Genomic DNA, 18000 nt, shown 5'->3' with positions numbered 1-18000 from the left:
GGCTGCAGGGGAATAAACTTGCAGTACTTTTGAACTCTATCCTGCCTTCTGGTTTCTGGTGTCAGAGAGTCCCTTTGACACCAGCTCATCTCACAGGATTATTGTAGTAGTAAGCAGGAACATTAAAAATGTCCTTTTCTTTTGTGTAAAGGCATGATATAAAAGGATAACTTTGCTCTCAGAATTGGCAAAACATTCATTTCATTTTAGTACTACATAAATAATAATATAGAAGGAAAAATTTTGAATTTATGATCTGAAGCAAATTGCCACGTTAGTATGCTAAGTATAGGTTCTTTGTAATCTTTGATTTCTTTTACATTTTTTAGACCTAACAATACCATGCACTCTATGTTGTATTTAATCTTATAATTATAAAAGCTTATATTAACAGTTATTTAAAAACTAATTAAATATTTACTGATCTAAAGCAAATTACCACCTTGGTATATTAAACAGTTTCTCTGTAATCTTTCCTCTAGACTAAAGAAACACTACCTATTGCATTTAATAAGTTTACACTAACTTACTTTATATTAACAGTTACTTAGAAGACAACTAATTAAACTTGTAAATGAAAAAGTCTTTGTGTCTATTTTTTTCCCGCCTGGTTGGCTTCCATCCTTTAAAACAGCATCCCCCAATCTTTCCAGCTGGGTGGACTGGCGGAGGTGGTGGCAGCAATGGTGCATGGGGGGGGGGTATGGTTTCATGCGTGCACACCACTTTCACAAATGCAGTTTTGTTTGCATAGACACTTGCCCACCACTTCCGTGGCCCGGTTCTGAATGGGCTATGGCCTGGTAAAGGGGTGTGGCAACTGAAAGCTTGTAAAAATCGAATGGTGATGGACTCTATCAACTTAAGACACAGTCTACTAATCCTCTTCTTCTTCTTCTTGAAAATAACACCATCTTACATTTCTTTGACTGGAAAATCAAGTGAGTAATAAGTTCTCCTGGAGAAAAGAAAGCAAATACCTTTTTTTTTTTTTGTTTTGAAAATGGGCATCTTCTCCTCCGATATTTCTTTTAACTTAGATTGATGGCGATACATGTTTCTCTTTGAAAAAACTTAAAACAGAATATTTTCTCTGGAAGTGTAGCAGGGCTCCAGTCGATAGTAGTCTGGCAGCACCTTCCCAACTAATAAATTTAATTAAAAGGCATAAGCTACCGCTCATAAAAGCTCATAAAAGTTTTAATAAAAATTGCTAGTCAGAGAAAGTACTACCAGATTCTCCTGATTTTTGCCACCAGCAATGGACATGGTTCTTCGCCCACAGCAACTCCATGTCCTCTTAGCCTCTAGAAAAATGTGGCAAATACACACATAGCTTTCTGGGGACAGATAATACTGCAGCCTCCTTTGGATTTACGCTTCCAGAAGAAAATCTGTGGCCCAATAGATCCTCCTCCAGGTTGTCCTTGCAATTTGACTCCAGCAACATTTCAAGGGCCGCAGATTTCCTAAACAGATCAGTAAACGTCTAATTATTAGTCTACACCAGTGGTTCTCAACCTTTTCACCACCACAGACTCTCACTTTAAATGACTTTTGTGACCACGGACCGTGGCCATAGATCACCAAACCTTAACTCAAGATTTAAATCATAGCATTCCTTCAAGCCTTTGCAGTCCCGTCCCCCCCGAGTTCTGTGGACCACAGGTTGAGGGCCACTGATCTATGAAAGTTGAGAAAGGCAGGAAAGAAATATAATTAATCAGTGAAATATTTATGATGCATATCACAGGATTTAGCAATTATTTGGGAAACAGCATGAACAACAAACTGTAAAATAATGTGCACAAAAGAAAAAGTGAAACTCTTTTTAATAATAATTATTATTATAATTATTAACATGACTTTGAGAAAAGCATTGGCAACAAACAAATGCAAGTATTAGAAATAACAACTGAGATGGTCAAAAATCGAGTAAAAAAGGTAAAGAATTGGACATCACCTGGAAAGGATCAATTACATGGTTTCTGGCTCAAATATCTGACCAGTTTACATGCAATATTGGCCAGGCAACTGAATGAAATTTTACAAAAGGGCCAAATTGATGAATGGTTGACAACTGGAAAAACATACTTGATTCAGAAAGATGCAACTAAAGGAACAACACCTGAAAACTACAGACCAATAACATGCTTGCCAACAACCTTCAAATTACTCAGAGGCATTATTGCAGATAATATTATGGATTATTTGGAAACAAACAACATCTTGCCAGTAGAGCAAAAAGGCAACAAAAGAAGGAGCAGGGGGACAAAAGATCAGCTCCTAATTGATAAAATGATATTAGAAAATTGTAAGAACAGAAAAACGAACTTGCATATGGTCTGGATTGATTACAAAAAGGCATTTGACTCACTGCCACATAGTTGGATCATAAAATGCTTAGAAATAACTGGCATTAGCAAAAGTATTACATCCTTTACTGAAAAGGCGATGAAACAATGGAGAACTGAGTTGGCAGTAGGGAATGAGATCTACGGAATGGTTAATATCAAGCGAGGAATTTTCCAGGGTGATTCACTTTCACCTCTTCTCTTCATCATCGCGATGATTCCACTATCAGTAATCTTTAAAAAAAATGAAATCAGGCTACCAAACAGCCAAAGAAGCTGAAAAAATTTCGCATTTATTATATATAGATGATTTGAAACTCTATGGAAAGTCAGAAATAGAAATCCAATCATTGACAAACACAGTCCGAGTATTCAGCACCGATATTTCAATGCAGTTTGGCATGGAAAAATGCGCCACTGTATCCATAAAAAGGGGCAAAATCACTACATGTGAGGGAATTGAAATGCCCAATGGCCAACTAATTAAATGCAACGAAAATGAAGCCTACAAATACTTAGGCATTCTGCAGTTGGATAACATCAAGCATGGAGAAGTAAAAACTATTGTCAGGGGAGAGTACACCAACAGAGTTTAGGAAAATTTTGAAATCTAAATTGAGTGGTAGAAATACAATCAAGGCCATAAATACCTGGGCAATACCAGTTATAAAATATACAGCTAGTATAGTTAACTGGACACAAGCTGATTTGGACATTTTGGACTGAAAAACCAGGAAACTAATGACAATGCACTACAGTTTACATCCACGTGGTGATACTGAAAGACTATATCTGCCCCGAAAATCAGGTGGCAGAGGATTAATACAAGTGAAGCAAAAAGTTAAAGAAGAAAAACATGCACTGGCTGATTATTTAAAAGAAAGTCAAGAACATCTATTAATCGAAGTAAAGAACAAAAACCTATTGAAGGTCCAACAGACGAAACAAGACTACAGAAAAGATGTGATAAAATCGAGAATGGAGAGTTGGCAGAACAAAGCGTTGCATGGCTAATTTCTGGAAAAAATAAAAGATAAAGTGGACAGTGAAAAAACTTGGTTATGGTTAACAGCAGGTACATTAAAGAAAGAAACAGAGTCACTAATAATGGCTGCACAAGAACAAGCTATCCACCCAAATGCCATTAAGGCCAAAATTGAAAAATCCTCTGATGAAGCCAAATGCAGACTTTGCAAAGAAGCTGATGAAACTGTGGATCACCTACTCAGCTGCTGTAAAAAAATCACGCAGACTGATTATAAATTGCGGCACAATTAAGTAGCATAAATGATCCATTGGAATTTGTGCAAAAATTATAATATTAAAACAGCAACAAACTGGTGGGAACATAAGCCTGAAAAAGTCACCGAAAATCAGATGGTCAAGATCTTGTGGGATTTTCGCATACAAACAGACAAAATACTGGCGCATAATACACCAGACATCACACTGGTTGAGAAAAATAAGGTTACAATCATAGACATTGCAATACCAGGTGATAGCAGAGTCGACGAGAAGGAATATGAAAAAATCGCGAAATACCAAGATTTAAAAATTGAAATTCAATGATTATGGCACAAACCAGCAGTGGTAATTCCAGTGGTAATCAGCACACTGGGTGCTATTCCAAAAGCACTGGAATTACATTTAAAACAGTTAAAAATTGACAAAATCACCATCAGTCAAATGCAAAAAGCCGCACTGCTTGGATCTGCACGCATATTACAAAAATACGTTATGACGTCCTAGGCCCCTGGGTGGGGCCTGACGTAATCAATGCCAAATCCGGCAAAACAACTGGCCGCTGTGATACAATTCTGTTGTTGCGAATAATAATAATATGTTCTATGAATGGCATAACTCAGATTTTCTTAGTGCTACAATTTCACAGAGACAAAAAAGACAAAAGTCTTCCATCTTGAAGTGACAGTATTGTAATCTTCCTCTGAGCTCTGGTAAAGTCTCCAGCTTTTAAAACTCTTAAAATTTCCAAAGATTGTTCCCATAGTGCTCTTTACAATTTGATACAGTAGAAATGGGAAATAATGGGTCTATTGAAATCAGAGGTGTTTTTTTCCTAAACAATAAAATATGCGTTGTGATGTCACAATACCAGCTCCATCCCAACTTGGCAGCCATTTCTGTTGTGAGGCCCCTCCCTTATTATTGACATCCCTTCATCTATTATTCTATTTTCGTGTTTTATTTTTATTTATTCATTACATTTATATAGGCAGCCAACTCACACAAAGGTGGCTCTGGTTGGCTACACAGCTTTGGTTTTGGTTTTATAACTTTTAATTCCTTTTCATAATTATTAAGTTTTCATAATTATTAGGTTTTATCTAATGATTGTCTTATGTATTTACTGTTTTACTGGATGGTTGTATGCCATTCAGAGTCACTTATTGTGAAATGGGCAGCCCAATAATTTTATAAATAAATAAACAAACAAATAAATAACTGCTTGTTAGATCTCAATGCAAATACAAAGAGGGCAGAATTTATATTACAATGTTGTAATGCACATCTGTCTTCTCTGCCCCCCAGGTACCCATAAGGAAACAAATATGTGGCAAATATAAAGGTTTTTTTTTATTCCTAGTATTTTTCCACAAATGAAAATTACAGGGTCCCCCCCCCCCGATCGACTGTTGATTCATTAGTTGCAACATGAATTGACCAAAAAGCTTTCCACCCGAATCTGATGTTGTAGGCTGAGAGAGAGTGACCAGCCCAAGACATCCATCTGATTTTTATACCTAAGACAGGATTAGAACTCCCAGGGTCTTAGTTTGTAGCCTGGTGCATCTACTACTAGACCAAACTCTTTATCAGAACAATATTTAAATTTAATTAAATGGATATGCAGGTGACATCAAATTCGTTTATCTAGTTGTTTGTTCTCCATGTACATTCCTGCCCATTATTATAGGTATTGTACCATAAAAGTCTTGATTCATAGTAGCCATTGGCCCAAAAATAGTTGTGGGCCCTACAAATCCTGTGATTCTGATTTTTACAAAATATTCAGCATTAGAAGGATAATAAGGACGGAGGAGGAGAGAGAGAGACAGACAGAGAGAGAGAGAGAGACAGAGAGAGAGAGAGAGATCCAGCCCCACACAGAATTTAATGTCCGTAGTGGCAATACCTTTATTATGCCAACTAGTGGGGTTTTTTTGTTTTTTTAAATGGAAATTTCTTTTGGTTTATTAAAAATAATGAGGGCCAGTTTGTGGTAATGATTGAGGCACCAGGCTAGAAACCAACTAGATCCTGAGTTCTAGTTTTGCCTTAGGCATAAAACCGGTTGGGTGACCTTGGCCCAGGTCTCTCTCTCTCTCTCTCACTCTCAATCCCAGGAAGGAAGCAATGGCAAACCTCTTCTGAGAAAGCTTCTCAGGAAAACTGCAGGGATTAGCCCAGGCAGTCCCTGAGAATTGGGTACAATTGAATGGAAGGGGACAAAAAATAAAAATATAGTTTCTTTCCATTTATGTATGTGATTTTGCTCTTTGCAACCAGAACAGCCATAGACCTTCAAAGCCTTTATACCTCATTCCAAGATACTCAAGATTTATGCACACTATTTGCAATTTTAAACATCCCCACAGCTCAGGCCAAATTCATTAGCTCCATTGCTAAGTACAGATGAGTGTAATTGCTAAGAAACAGTGAATAACTAGAACTACTCCTGAAACAGACCAAAGACCACATGAAGCAGAGGTTTCTAACCTTTTTACCATGACACCACTCTTTAGTGTAATCTTAATGTACATACTTCCCCTAAAAGCAATATGAACAATGAAACCAATACATTGAAGCAGAGGTGAGTTGCTGCCGGTTCGGCCCAGATCGGTTCGAACCGATAGTAGCGGTGGCAGGAGGCTTCGCCCACCCGCCTGGATGCTTCTGTGCATGTGCAGAAGCATTGTGCACGTGTGCAATGGCGCATGGGGGCATGCTCGAATGGTAGTAAAAACATTAGCAACCCACCTCTGCAGTAAAGCTTTATTTTTAATAAGGATAAACAATAAAAACAGGAGCATTTTTCTTCTTCGTTACATATTTGTATACTCGTATAAATTCGTATAAGTAGTTCTTAGTACAAGTAGTACAACAATTCATTTAGGGATTGTTCAAAGTTATAGCGGCACTGAAAAAAGCGTATCATGATCATTTTTCGCACTTAAACCGTTGCAGCATTTCCCCCATGGAAACATGATCAAAATTCGGATGCTTGACAACTGACTCATATATGATGGAGCGTTCTGGAGTGATGTGAGCAGCTTTGCAACTTTCTAACAAGCAAAGTCAATGGGAAAGCCAGATTCATTTAACAACTGTGTGACTAACTTAACAACTACAGTGATTCACTTAACAGCGACGGCAACAAAGGTTGTAAAATAGGGCAAAATTCAAATAGCAACTGTCTTACTTAGCAGAAGAAATTTTGGGCTCAGTTGAGGTCATAAATCAAGGACTGTCTGTAATTTGGGAAAGCTGGATTTATTGTAACAATATACAATTAAAAGATACTTAATATGCTTGAATCTCCCCAAGGGAAGTACACTTTAGTTAAGGAAACCTGCCATAAACAAAGATATTCTCCAAAGCTATGTGAGTGGAGATCACTAATAAATACGCAAATTCAACAAAGCCAACAGCAATTTCATTCCAATCCTCTTTCTGTCCATACTTTTAATGGAAAAATGGGACCAATATTATTGTATTCTAGAATCTTGGTTCTGAGCAGCCCCATTTTCCCTTGTCACGCTATTGAGTTTATTTGATATTCAAAGTTTGTTCAAATCCAGTCCAATTTCCTCAGTAGCAAATTTATGGTTTTCTAGGCCTGTAACATTGTTTACATTGATGGCCAAATATGGCTTTTTCAGGCTTGTCCCTCGGTGTGCATATTTTCTAATGAGACAACCGAGACAGGAAGATGATTTTATTACAATTTATAAGAATATTCAGACAAAAGAGATTCCTCATTCAAAGAGGGAACCCCGATCTTTAGCTTACATCCCCTTTTATAGTTAACATAACAAAGAAACCTGAAAGAGGAAAGTTGATTGGACGGATAATAGCATAGATGTTTATTAAAATGAAGTCTGAAGGGGAATAAATGGTAAGGAGAAAGGTTGTTTAGGGTTCACAAAAGATAAGCCAGACCCCAATTTGTACTAACAAACTTTTCTTATCAGCAACTAGTCTCCAGCTTGTTTATCAGTTTAGGAATGTTAAAACCTAATACATCTTGAACATCACTTTAAAAGAAAGAATATAAATCAGATTAAAATACAAAGTAACTATGTTAGTTAACAAATAATAAAACCCATGTTATTTGCCCCTCATAATCCAGGCATTTGGGATATCATAATACAATTATAATCAGATAGAAATAATTGGTAAGGGTATGGGAAATGATCTAATCTATTTCAAATTTTATAAATAATGTGCTCTCAATTTTCAATTTAATAAATTGGTCTGATTTCTAAATCTAATCTGCACAGATTACCAAATGAATTTGGGGAAAAAACATAGTGGTACATGCAGAAAATATTGAGGAATCTTTGAACTGCCTCAAAATCTTTTTAAAAAATCATTTATAGAACGTGTTTTTTTAAAAAAAATCTGAAATGTAGAAATAAATAGATTAAAAAACATCAATAGAATTTATCTATTGTTGAAATAAACCCCACTGAAGTGATGCTGTATCTGATGTTCGTTAACTTGCTGAACATATCTCTATACTTCTAAAATTCTTATGTCTTTTTGTTTGTAACCTTCAATTGGGCAAAATGCTGCATCACAGGGTAACAATTTTTGAAACAACATCCCTCAAATGGGCCAACTTAAATAATGCATCCAAAATATGGGATTCCTGACTCCCATTCAATTGAAATTTGTGAAAGTTTGGGCGCTTCAGTGCTTCCATGCTACCATGTTACCGTGCTGCCGTGATCAACTGCAGTCATGTGAATGACATTTCCAATACTCCTTGCCAGCTTCCGATAAGAAAAATCAATGGGGAAGCCAGCAGGAAGTTGGAAGTCACTCTTGCTTCCACTGTTTTTTTGCTCGCTCATAATCATTTTGTTTCTCTGTAAGGAAATATCTCTGAAACAATGAGTCAATGGTTCACAGGTTGTCTAATGTCAAGATAAAGCCTTGGTTCTGATCACGGCAAAAATGTAATCACAGATTTGAAAAATCTGTGGCTTTCTAGATTGCAGTACCCACTAGCCGCATCCAGCATGGCCAGGAATTATAGTCTATAGAATTATATACAATTTTATAGCATAATATATATAATGTATAACTACATAATAGCAATATTATTTATAAAGATGCAGATAACTATAGGAACGTGCATCAATTGAAAGGCCACAGTTTCCCACTGTTTAGAAGCCAGAGTATTGTATAACATATATAGACACAAAGCTATAGGATGACTTTCAAAACAAGTAGAGTCCCTGTAAAAATGATTAGAGAAAGACAATTTGCCATATCATAGAAGGAAATTATGAAATATATTCATTACACATTTAATGCCATATAACAAATGCGACTGAAATTCATTAATAGGTTTTTTTTGGAGTGGGGGGTTAATTGCTACTATTTTTTTGTTTAGCCAAATTTCTTGGCTGACCCTGACCAACATTTAGTTGCAGACTACTACAACCGTCAAAAGCCAAAATACATTTCACTGCAACTTATGTTCTGCTAATTCCCTTGAACATCATGCGGGGAGGGGGAGAAGAGAAATCTCAAATCTAGCAAACAAGCAAACAATTAGAATTGTACACTAATTCCAAAATACTTAGCTTATCACCTTTCTACCTTGGTTGAGCACCTTTAAATAGAATAGAAAATGGAATTGAATGGAATGGAATAGAATAGAATAGAGGTAAAGGTAAAGGTAAAGGTAAAGGTAAATGTTCCCCTCGCACGTATGTGCTAGTCGTTCCTGACTCTGTTACAAAGCCGAAGAGCCAGCGCTGTCCGAAGATGCATGGAGCGCTGTTACCTTCTCACTAAATGTGGTCCCTATTTTTCTACTTGCATTTTTACAAGTTTTTTAATATGGCAGAAGCTGGGACAAGTAACGGGAGCTAACTCCGTTATATGTTGCTAGGGATTTGAACTGCTGAACTGCTGATCTTTCTGATCGACAAGCTCAGCGTCTTAGCCACTGAGTCTCCGCGTCCATCTAGGATAGAATAGAATATTCTTTATTGGCCAAGTGTGATTGGACATGCAAGGAATTTATCTCCAGTGTATAAATTCTCCAGTGTACATACAAGCAACAAAGAGATGAATCATAAATCATAAAATACAGTCATAAACCATAAAATACAAACAACAAAGAGATAAGATACCCATAAGAGCAAATAATAGGAGTGATGAGAAGAATAATAGTAATTCAGCATTATTATATGGTTAGATATCTTTAGGCATAAGACAGTGCTGGTGCAGTTAGGTGTCTAGTTATTTTGGCATGCAATGCCCTATAGTGACATCCTATAAACTAGATTTTCCATTAATACAAAGTAAAATGCTGGCATTTATTTTATGTTTGTACAAAACACATTCCACTTATTCAGTGAAATATCTTGAAGAAGTTATCTTGGTATTTGCTACCTGACCAGATCCAATAAAACGTTACTAAAATTTTTCACAGATTGGTACAATTGACGCTTCATCTGGTTTTATATGTGTTGTACAGCCCATCTCGACATTTTTGACAATAATCTGAGATTTCCCCCCCCTGACAGTCATGATCAACTAAGGTAGAAAGCAGATTATTGTAGCAGAAATCTGCATTATTGACATTTGATCTTTCACCTCAGCGCACAAATCTAATTAAGTACTATTTTAATTTCTATTGAAAGCCATTCTACTGAAATGCTCATGAATAAGAATATCTGCATATTTTATATAGTTTTATTTTCTGTGAACAATTTGACCCTTGTTAATAATTTTAAAAAGCTTTTAAAGAAGGAAAATGTGTTAAATTCCTGGGTTGAAATAACTGCTGTAATTCAAATTAATGTTGTTCTGAAGTCTATTTTGTCAGTTACTGCTATATTACATCAAAATGTATTCCACAGAAATGCAATGAATTATTAATCGCATCTCCTAAATTGGTTCCAGAATAGATTGCTGGTGGGGAAAAAATGTGCATGAGTTTTGGTGTGAAAGAAAGAAAATGGCACACAATCAGCGCATCTTTGAAAATCCAAAGCATGAGACTGGAATACTATACTGCTTCAAGCTATCACATGAATGTTGATGTAGAATAGATTAATATCAATTAATGGTAAATAAATTATTTGGAAAGCCTTATGGATTGAAATGAGATCAAATTTCATTTAAGCGCTATAATTCTAAATGTACAAAAACAGTATATAGAGATTTTAATGTTCATCAGCATCCAACATTTTTTTCCTATTTTCAGAGTCCCCTCACCCAATATGTATGTGTGTGTGTGTGTGTGTGTGTGTATATGTATATGTATATGTATATGTATATGTATATGTATGTATGTATGTATGTATGTATGTATGTATGTATGTATGTATTGGGCAGACCTGAAATTAATTAAATCAAAATTTTCAAATGAACAGGTATATTTTACGATTTAAAATATACTGATATCTGGCAAAATCATGTGTCTGAATCAAAGCCAAACTCTTTGTGTTGTTGTTGTTGTTGTTGTTGTTGTGATTAAATATGTTTAAATGACATTTTGAACCTTATATCCCATTCTAAGTAAGAGTTTTTAGCAACAGGGCAACTGAATCAACCAGCTTGCCTTTATTTCTTCGGGTATAATGGTGCCTTGACATCAGTCCAAAATTTGACATGACGCATAATCAAAATATATATTTTTAAATCAGATAGAAAAAACCTGACTTGCTTGTTTTCATTGCTTCTCTAATGAATTAAGTATGTAGAAGCAATTGTAAAGCTAAGACGGAAGAAGTTGCAAAGAAGACAAATGTCATTGATTTGTTTGGTTAGAGGAAGTTTCTATGAGAATGTCAAGCCTGCCGCTACTTAACTCTACCAGGGCACTTGCAAAACTGCATGGTAAATTGAATTTTTACAATATTTAAATCATCTTTTATGTTTGTTCCAATTGTATAAATGTCAAGGATATTATGAGCATGGACAACTGATGTTTGTAGTCTTACAGGCCATTCATTCTTTAAACAGAAACCTACTGTAGGAAATGACAATATAATTATTTGCACACAATCACACTCTCTTTTAAATGAATTAAGTTAGTAGGAGATTTACACATGCCAGTATTGGATTTCATTAGATTCCATAACAGGCAACAAGCAATTTGTTTTTTTCTAGTAAGGTGGGCTCCTTTTCTGCTCTAAAGTAACTAGGTCATCAGGCAAGTGCATGGCTTGAAGAAGTCTTCGGTGCTGCCATAACACATACACTTGCTGCCACAAGTCATTGGCATATTGACAGTATTACAGAGAATTCTTGGGCAGCACTGAACTTTGCTGGGCCTCAAACCATGTGGCTTTTTTTTTTTTTTTGCCATTTCTGTTCCTTTGTTTGGTGATCTTTTTGTGGGTTTTTTAAATTGTTCCTTGTTTTTAAATGTTTTTAATCATTTATAAAAATTGCCCCAAATCAGGCAATTTATTTATTTATTTTGTTGGGGTTTTTTAGGCAATTGATATGGACAAATCTCCCATTTCTGTAGAGTATGGCAACGGACACTTTTGATGACATGACAAACTATTAATGATCGTTGATAGTAACCACTGAATTTGTCTTAATTTGGAAATATTTTTGTATTTGTTAAGATTTTGGCAACTCTATGGCACTTAGTACCTCATCTATGTACGTCCCTTGGAATGTCCATAGAAGTGTGCATTTTAGTAAAGTGGTATTTAACAATTTAATTATTAAAAATAAATGTATATTTATTTCTTGTCGTACCCTAAAGTGAATAAAAGCTATTACTTTGGCGGATTGTCACATAAATTCTTCCACTCAGAATCATTTTGTAGGGGAGATGGGTGGCATAAAAATTCCATAAACAAACAAGCAGACAAACATTTTTAACAGGTCACAGGGATACAAAGTTTGAGTATTGTTTTATTAAATATCTCCGTCGCTTGCTTTTCTGTCTTTATTAAGTTTAGCTCGGTTGATTTTTTTTATTGACAGCTTGCTAATATGAATTTTATTTCTCATATAAAACTACATTTTTGATCAGTGAGCAGACTTAGCATAATACTGAATCTCTACGGCCCTTAAGCACTTCTATGCTGATGTTTGGTCTTGATCTGTAAATAAATTTAATTTTAAAAAATTCCATGCTGATGGCAATTGTTATCCTGCAACATATGGTCTGAATTAATTACTTCAGTTCTCATTTCAAAAACTTATTCCAATAGATAATGCCTGCATGCCTCAACTACGACAAATATATAGTCACATTTAGATTAAACCTGTCTTGTGCTCTAAAAAACAGTTGCAACGAGAAAGTGACACTTGACCCAATATGGCGTTAACCAAGATTATAATTGTTTTGGGAACGGCTCCTATCATGATAAATCCTTAGCATTAGAGTATTCCACTGCTTTGAGAATCTCGTTTCACTGGATCAGCCAGATCAGATCAACCAGATGGCACCATTTCTGGGGACATTAATATTTTCTCACAGCCCCTCCTCGCTGGAATTTTCTATCGAACTTTAGAATGGTATTTTTCAACCTTGGCGATTTTAAAACGAGTGGATGTCAACTCACAGAATTCCCCAGCTGGAGTATAGCTGACTGGGAGCTGAAATTCACTCATTTTAAAGGTTGAGAAACACTGGTTCAAAAGAGTAAGATTTCCACAGAACATACTAGAACTGCAAAACTTCTGGCCTAACCATGAGCTGATAATGAAAAGCAGAGCTTTACCAATCAAGTGATTTATAAATATGAGATAGAAACCCTGGAATACGTATCTATTGTTATGCAAAACGATACCTTGATGGCCTGAAAGGGTAAATTACTTTCACTGTAGCTCCATGAACAAGATTCGAAGTCACAAATAATCATTAAAATACTTCTCAATATCTCTTTAGTCTTATCTGAAGGAAACAGAAGATGGTACAGAGAGGATCGCTTTGTTCAGGTGTTCAGAAAAGAGTGACACTAATATTAAGGGCGGCAGGAATTGGTACCATGAAATCTTGCCATTCAGAACATTCGGGACACAATGTATAAGTAACATTAACTTTGCTATAATTGAAGAATATTGAGTATAATGTTTCAAAATGTTGGTTGGATTATTATCAGCAAATTATTATGGAAGCTTAATGGTGGATTACAGAGCCGTTGTGAAGCATACATGGCCAGCAGGCAGAGGTGATCAGGTGTACTGTCTTCTAATAACAATTAAAAACAAATCTGCTACTGTAAAATAAAGTACAACAGGACCAAACTATAAGTGATAGTTTTGTACCTTCATAGCTAGTTACAGAAATAAAAAATAACATAGGGAAAGAGGCTACATCAGACCGAAACTTTGTGCATGCACTACAATTCTCTGATGGAATTATCCAACCTTTACCCATTATTAGCAGTGGCTGAAGCCAATGTACACTTTCTTCCATTTTATCAATGGGAAAGGAAAGATAAGCTTCCTTTTGATTGAGGAGCAAGGGAGTGAAAAGATAAAAAATGCCATTTCATTCAGCCCAAAATACATCAATTATCAAGATTCTTCATTTGCTGGTTGGTTCACTTTTAAAAGGTATCAGCTGTACACTACAAGGGAAAAAAGGATAATAAACTGCAACAATTTCTAATTTGGCCTGTAATGAAAGTAACAGCACTTTGTAAAATGGAGAGATCTTGCCCATTGCCCTGAGCGAATTAAAGACGCGTTGCAGTTTTCCTCATTACAGGATTATATCCCCCCCCAAATGTGTTTTCAAGTAATGGGCTCAGAAGGAGGTTAAAAAAAAAATCTTGTTCTTGTGTAAGGTACACAACTTGAGTTTTTAAAAAGCAGCGGAAAGATGTAACATAAAGCTGCCAAAATCACACCTTTAGTTCTGGATTGCTTCCTTTATTTTAGGAGCACAACCAACATCTGGATTCAGATATTTAAAATCTTTGTTTCCCATAGGCATCTACAAAAGAAAGTGGGAAAGCATGGCCAATTGCTCTGAATGTATATTTGTAATGTTTCATTAGGCCTCCAAAGTGACTAACAATAAACTTTAATAGCTCAGCCTAATAAGATGCAGTTCTGCCTCCAAAGGAAGCAAAAAAACCCAGCCATATAAGTTAGGCCAAAGGTCGATCTAAGAAAAATATGTTCATGGAAAACCAATGGTCTAAGAGAACTTCATTCAACGCTTTACGACTAACCTTGTACCAGTTATCAAATGCTATCCCAGATACTAGCGCTAGTCCCAAAACAGATTCTTGGAGGACCTCAAAATCTGCATGTTTGTAAGAATTCTGTTTATTTCCCCTCTTGTTGTTCATTACATTATTTAATTTACTTAATTTATTATTTCATTTAGCAATTATGGTCCTTAGCAAGTATAGTCCTTAAGGAATCATGCAAGATGAACATGCATGAAATCACCAAGGGAAGTAGCTTCTAAAAAAGGCTGCACATACTGAAATGGCCTTATTGCTACTTATCATTCGGTGCACATGGTAGAGATGGACAGTATTCTTAAATTCATGCTATGCTGACAGCCAAATGGTTTTTTCTTCTACCTTCTGAATAAAAAAAAAAAGGAATTCAAAACGGATGTGCAATTATAGCATCATATAGGAAAGCTGAGGTCTGCTAGCTCCCATCAAACTGTAACTCCCAATATTCCACTCCCATTATCCAGGGGGACTGGAGCTGCTGGGAGTTGTGATTCAGCAACATACAGCTAATGTAACTTTTTGCATTGTGAATTGATAGCTATTAAAGTACAAAAAGCAAAAAGGGGAGACAAACAGAATTCTTACAATGAATGCAAATTTTGAAGTCTTCCAATGATCTTATTTGGACCAGTGCTATTGCCAGTAAGGGGAAAGGACATGTTGACCAAGCTTGTAGAAAATAGCTAATACATTGAAATCCTGAAAATTATATCAGATGAACCTATCTACGTGGATCCTTCCCAATTGCAGAAAATAAAATGACAACAGTGAAGTGAAGCAAATTGCCCCCAAAATGAAATTCGCAATTTCATTCCTTTCAGATCTCTCCCCCCATCCCACTTCTCTCCCTCTCCCTCTTTCTCCTGAACTATCAGGAAAGTGAAATCTAGAACAGTTCGGTGCAAAAGAGCAAAGATACCTCTTTGTATTCAGAAAAGAATAATGAAATAATTGAAACTCAGTGCTTAGAGCAACTTTTTTTGATTCTACAGTATTTTTAATATTTTGGAAAAATGATCGCTATGGGAATGGAAGAGAAATGGTGGAAGATTATAAAATTAATTGAATGTTTGATTTTACCATTATCATTTAAGAATCACCTGTTAAAATTAGCTGGCTGTAGATTCAGGACAAAAGTAAATAACCCCTTAAGGAATTTACTATCTCCGAAATAATTAAATAGCTCTTAAAAGGAGGATTAAGCAAACACATAGTAGTGAATAAACCTAACACCAGATATTAACAGAATAGCTGCTAAAACTGAGCTGGCAGGGATCGCTGATTCCTAGCCAGGAGGAAATTGAGAGTATAGTGGTAGGGGAGGAGAATAATTTTTGCTGGAATCTCTGCTTATGCACTTTCCAGCAATGGTTTGTTGGCTGTGGCGCTGGGTTAGATAGATCCTTGCCCAAAACCGTATGCCTTCTTTTATGTTGTTAAGCAGCTCCTTCAGAGGTCCCTGCAATCCGCATTTGATGTAATGTGATAAACGGGTTCTACATCACCCCTCTTTACATATTAACTTTTGAAAGAATGTAGCCTGCTTCTTCTTCCACTTTTCCTAACAGGGATCTTTTCTTCGTAGTGTGAACAGTTGACGTAATGTTTGGAATCTGAGCAGTGAAACTATTTTGACGATTAAGGGCTAGGTAGAAGACTTGCCATCTAACGGCCACTCCATTGCCTTTTCAGTTTCACTTCTGTAGCTATTTGAGGGCCATTGAAGAACTGCAGAAGAAATGAATCAAGGGTCTCTTCCCATCCCTTTTGGCATGGGGTTAATCAGGAACCCTTCCATGCAATGTATGTGGGATCACATTAGATTACTTCTGTCTTGAGCAGAACAAAGAGAACAGAGAATCAGCAGCTCTAAGCTTCATGCTCCAAGTGTTGTTGATGCCAACAATTACAACTTCAACGCAAAAGATAAGGCCAAAAGAAAGGAGAAGGTTTGAATAATTAATAAAGAGACATACTGGCTTTGAGCTGAGGCCTCATCTAAAGGTCCTCGAGAACGTAGAACAAATAATAGTCAGAAGGGACCTTGGAGATCTTCTAAACCAGCCCCCTGCTCGAGCAGGAGACCTTATACCATTTCAGGCAAATGGTTGTCCAGTCCCTTTTTTGAAAGCCCCCAGTAATGGAGCACCCTCAACTTCTGAAGGCAAGCTATTTAGAAAAAGCCGAAGGCGGGAAGTGGATAGAAAGTTGGAGAGGAATGAAGATGCAGAAATAAGCAGGAATGAAGAGGTACCTTTTCGGGCCGCCATTAGGAAAAGGGCCATAACGAGCACCTCCACCAGATCCATTTCTCTTGAGTGTATATTAAGAACAAAGATCTTCAGAGCTGGGCAAAAAAAAAAAAAAAAAAATCCCCCAGCAAGCTTTGTATTTCATTCTCCTGACGTTGTAACTAATTTCCATATAGCAACATCCCTCACTCACTTGTGGTTTCACTCATCGAGAAACTATCAAGATGGTCCTAGACTGGGTGGCAGCTCAAGGAAGCTGAAAAAACACAGCAGAATGAGGCAAGAGCATTCAGAGAGCGGAGGGGAAAACAAAATGAAACTCTTATCAAATGATACCTGCGATCAAGATGCTACAAAGCAAGCATTAGGACATCCTCCAAGAGACGCGATGAGATACAGAGGCTTGATAGTTTTATTGGTTCTTTTTCTCAGAAATGCACGATTTAGCTGTTGCTTTTCCTCTGCAATGATGGTGTTAATTTTCTTTTGATGGGCTGAATTTTAATGAAGATCAACAATCTTCATGTCAGTCGTGAAGTTATAAAATTCTAGGCATTATTTTTGAACCAGCCATTTCTATATTTTTTATCTTCGAATTCACAGTCTCTTTGGTTTGATATCTCCTCATTCACTGCCATAAAACTCAAGAGAAACCATTTGGTTGCTAATTGAAAAGGATGGGCACTTGAAGCAAAACTGAAATGTCTTTGGGCAATTTCTTAAGATCCTTCAATTCAGCTCAATCCTACCTCCTTAATTAGTTCCTTTTTCTCTAATATCATTTCTACTGGGCTGCCCATGCACTAGCTTTTAATCTACCGATCTAAGCCAACGAAATCAGGAAACACAATGTGCGCGTAAAAGATCTCACCATACAGTTTTAATTTTAACTTTGGCCTCTAGTCCCAGGAAGCTTTGAATCCCAGGAAGCTTTGAAATGCTGCCCTCCAATGGACTTTT

At 36.3% G+C, this 18000-nt stretch overlaps 1 protein-coding gene across 1 annotated transcript in view; it reads right to left on the bottom strand.

Annotated features, from left to right (window-relative positions):
• CD6 (CD6 molecule) overlaps window positions 1-17249 on the bottom strand; it is a 47719-nt gene extending 30470 nt beyond the window's left edge. Inside the window, exons 1-2 of the mRNA XM_032212474.1 lie at window positions 17234-17249; window positions 17043-17135 (exon numbers count right to left, since the gene is read on the bottom strand). Of these exons, the coding sequence (XP_032068365.1) occupies window positions 17043-17135; window positions 17234-17249 (109 nt within the window). The remainder of the gene's footprint in view (window positions 1-17042; window positions 17136-17233) is intronic.
• Between the last annotated feature and the right edge of the window lie 751 nt (window positions 17250-18000).

The sequence above is a fragment of the Thamnophis elegans genome, chromosome 1 (assembly GCF_009769535.1).
Source record: "Thamnophis elegans isolate rThaEle1 chromosome 1, rThaEle1.pri, whole genome shotgun sequence".
Taxonomy (NCBI): Eukaryota; Metazoa; Chordata; class Lepidosauria; order Squamata; family Colubridae; genus Thamnophis; species Thamnophis elegans.
The sequence above is the reverse complement of the archived record's forward strand: the minus strand, read 5'-3'. Positions and strand labels throughout refer to the sequence as shown.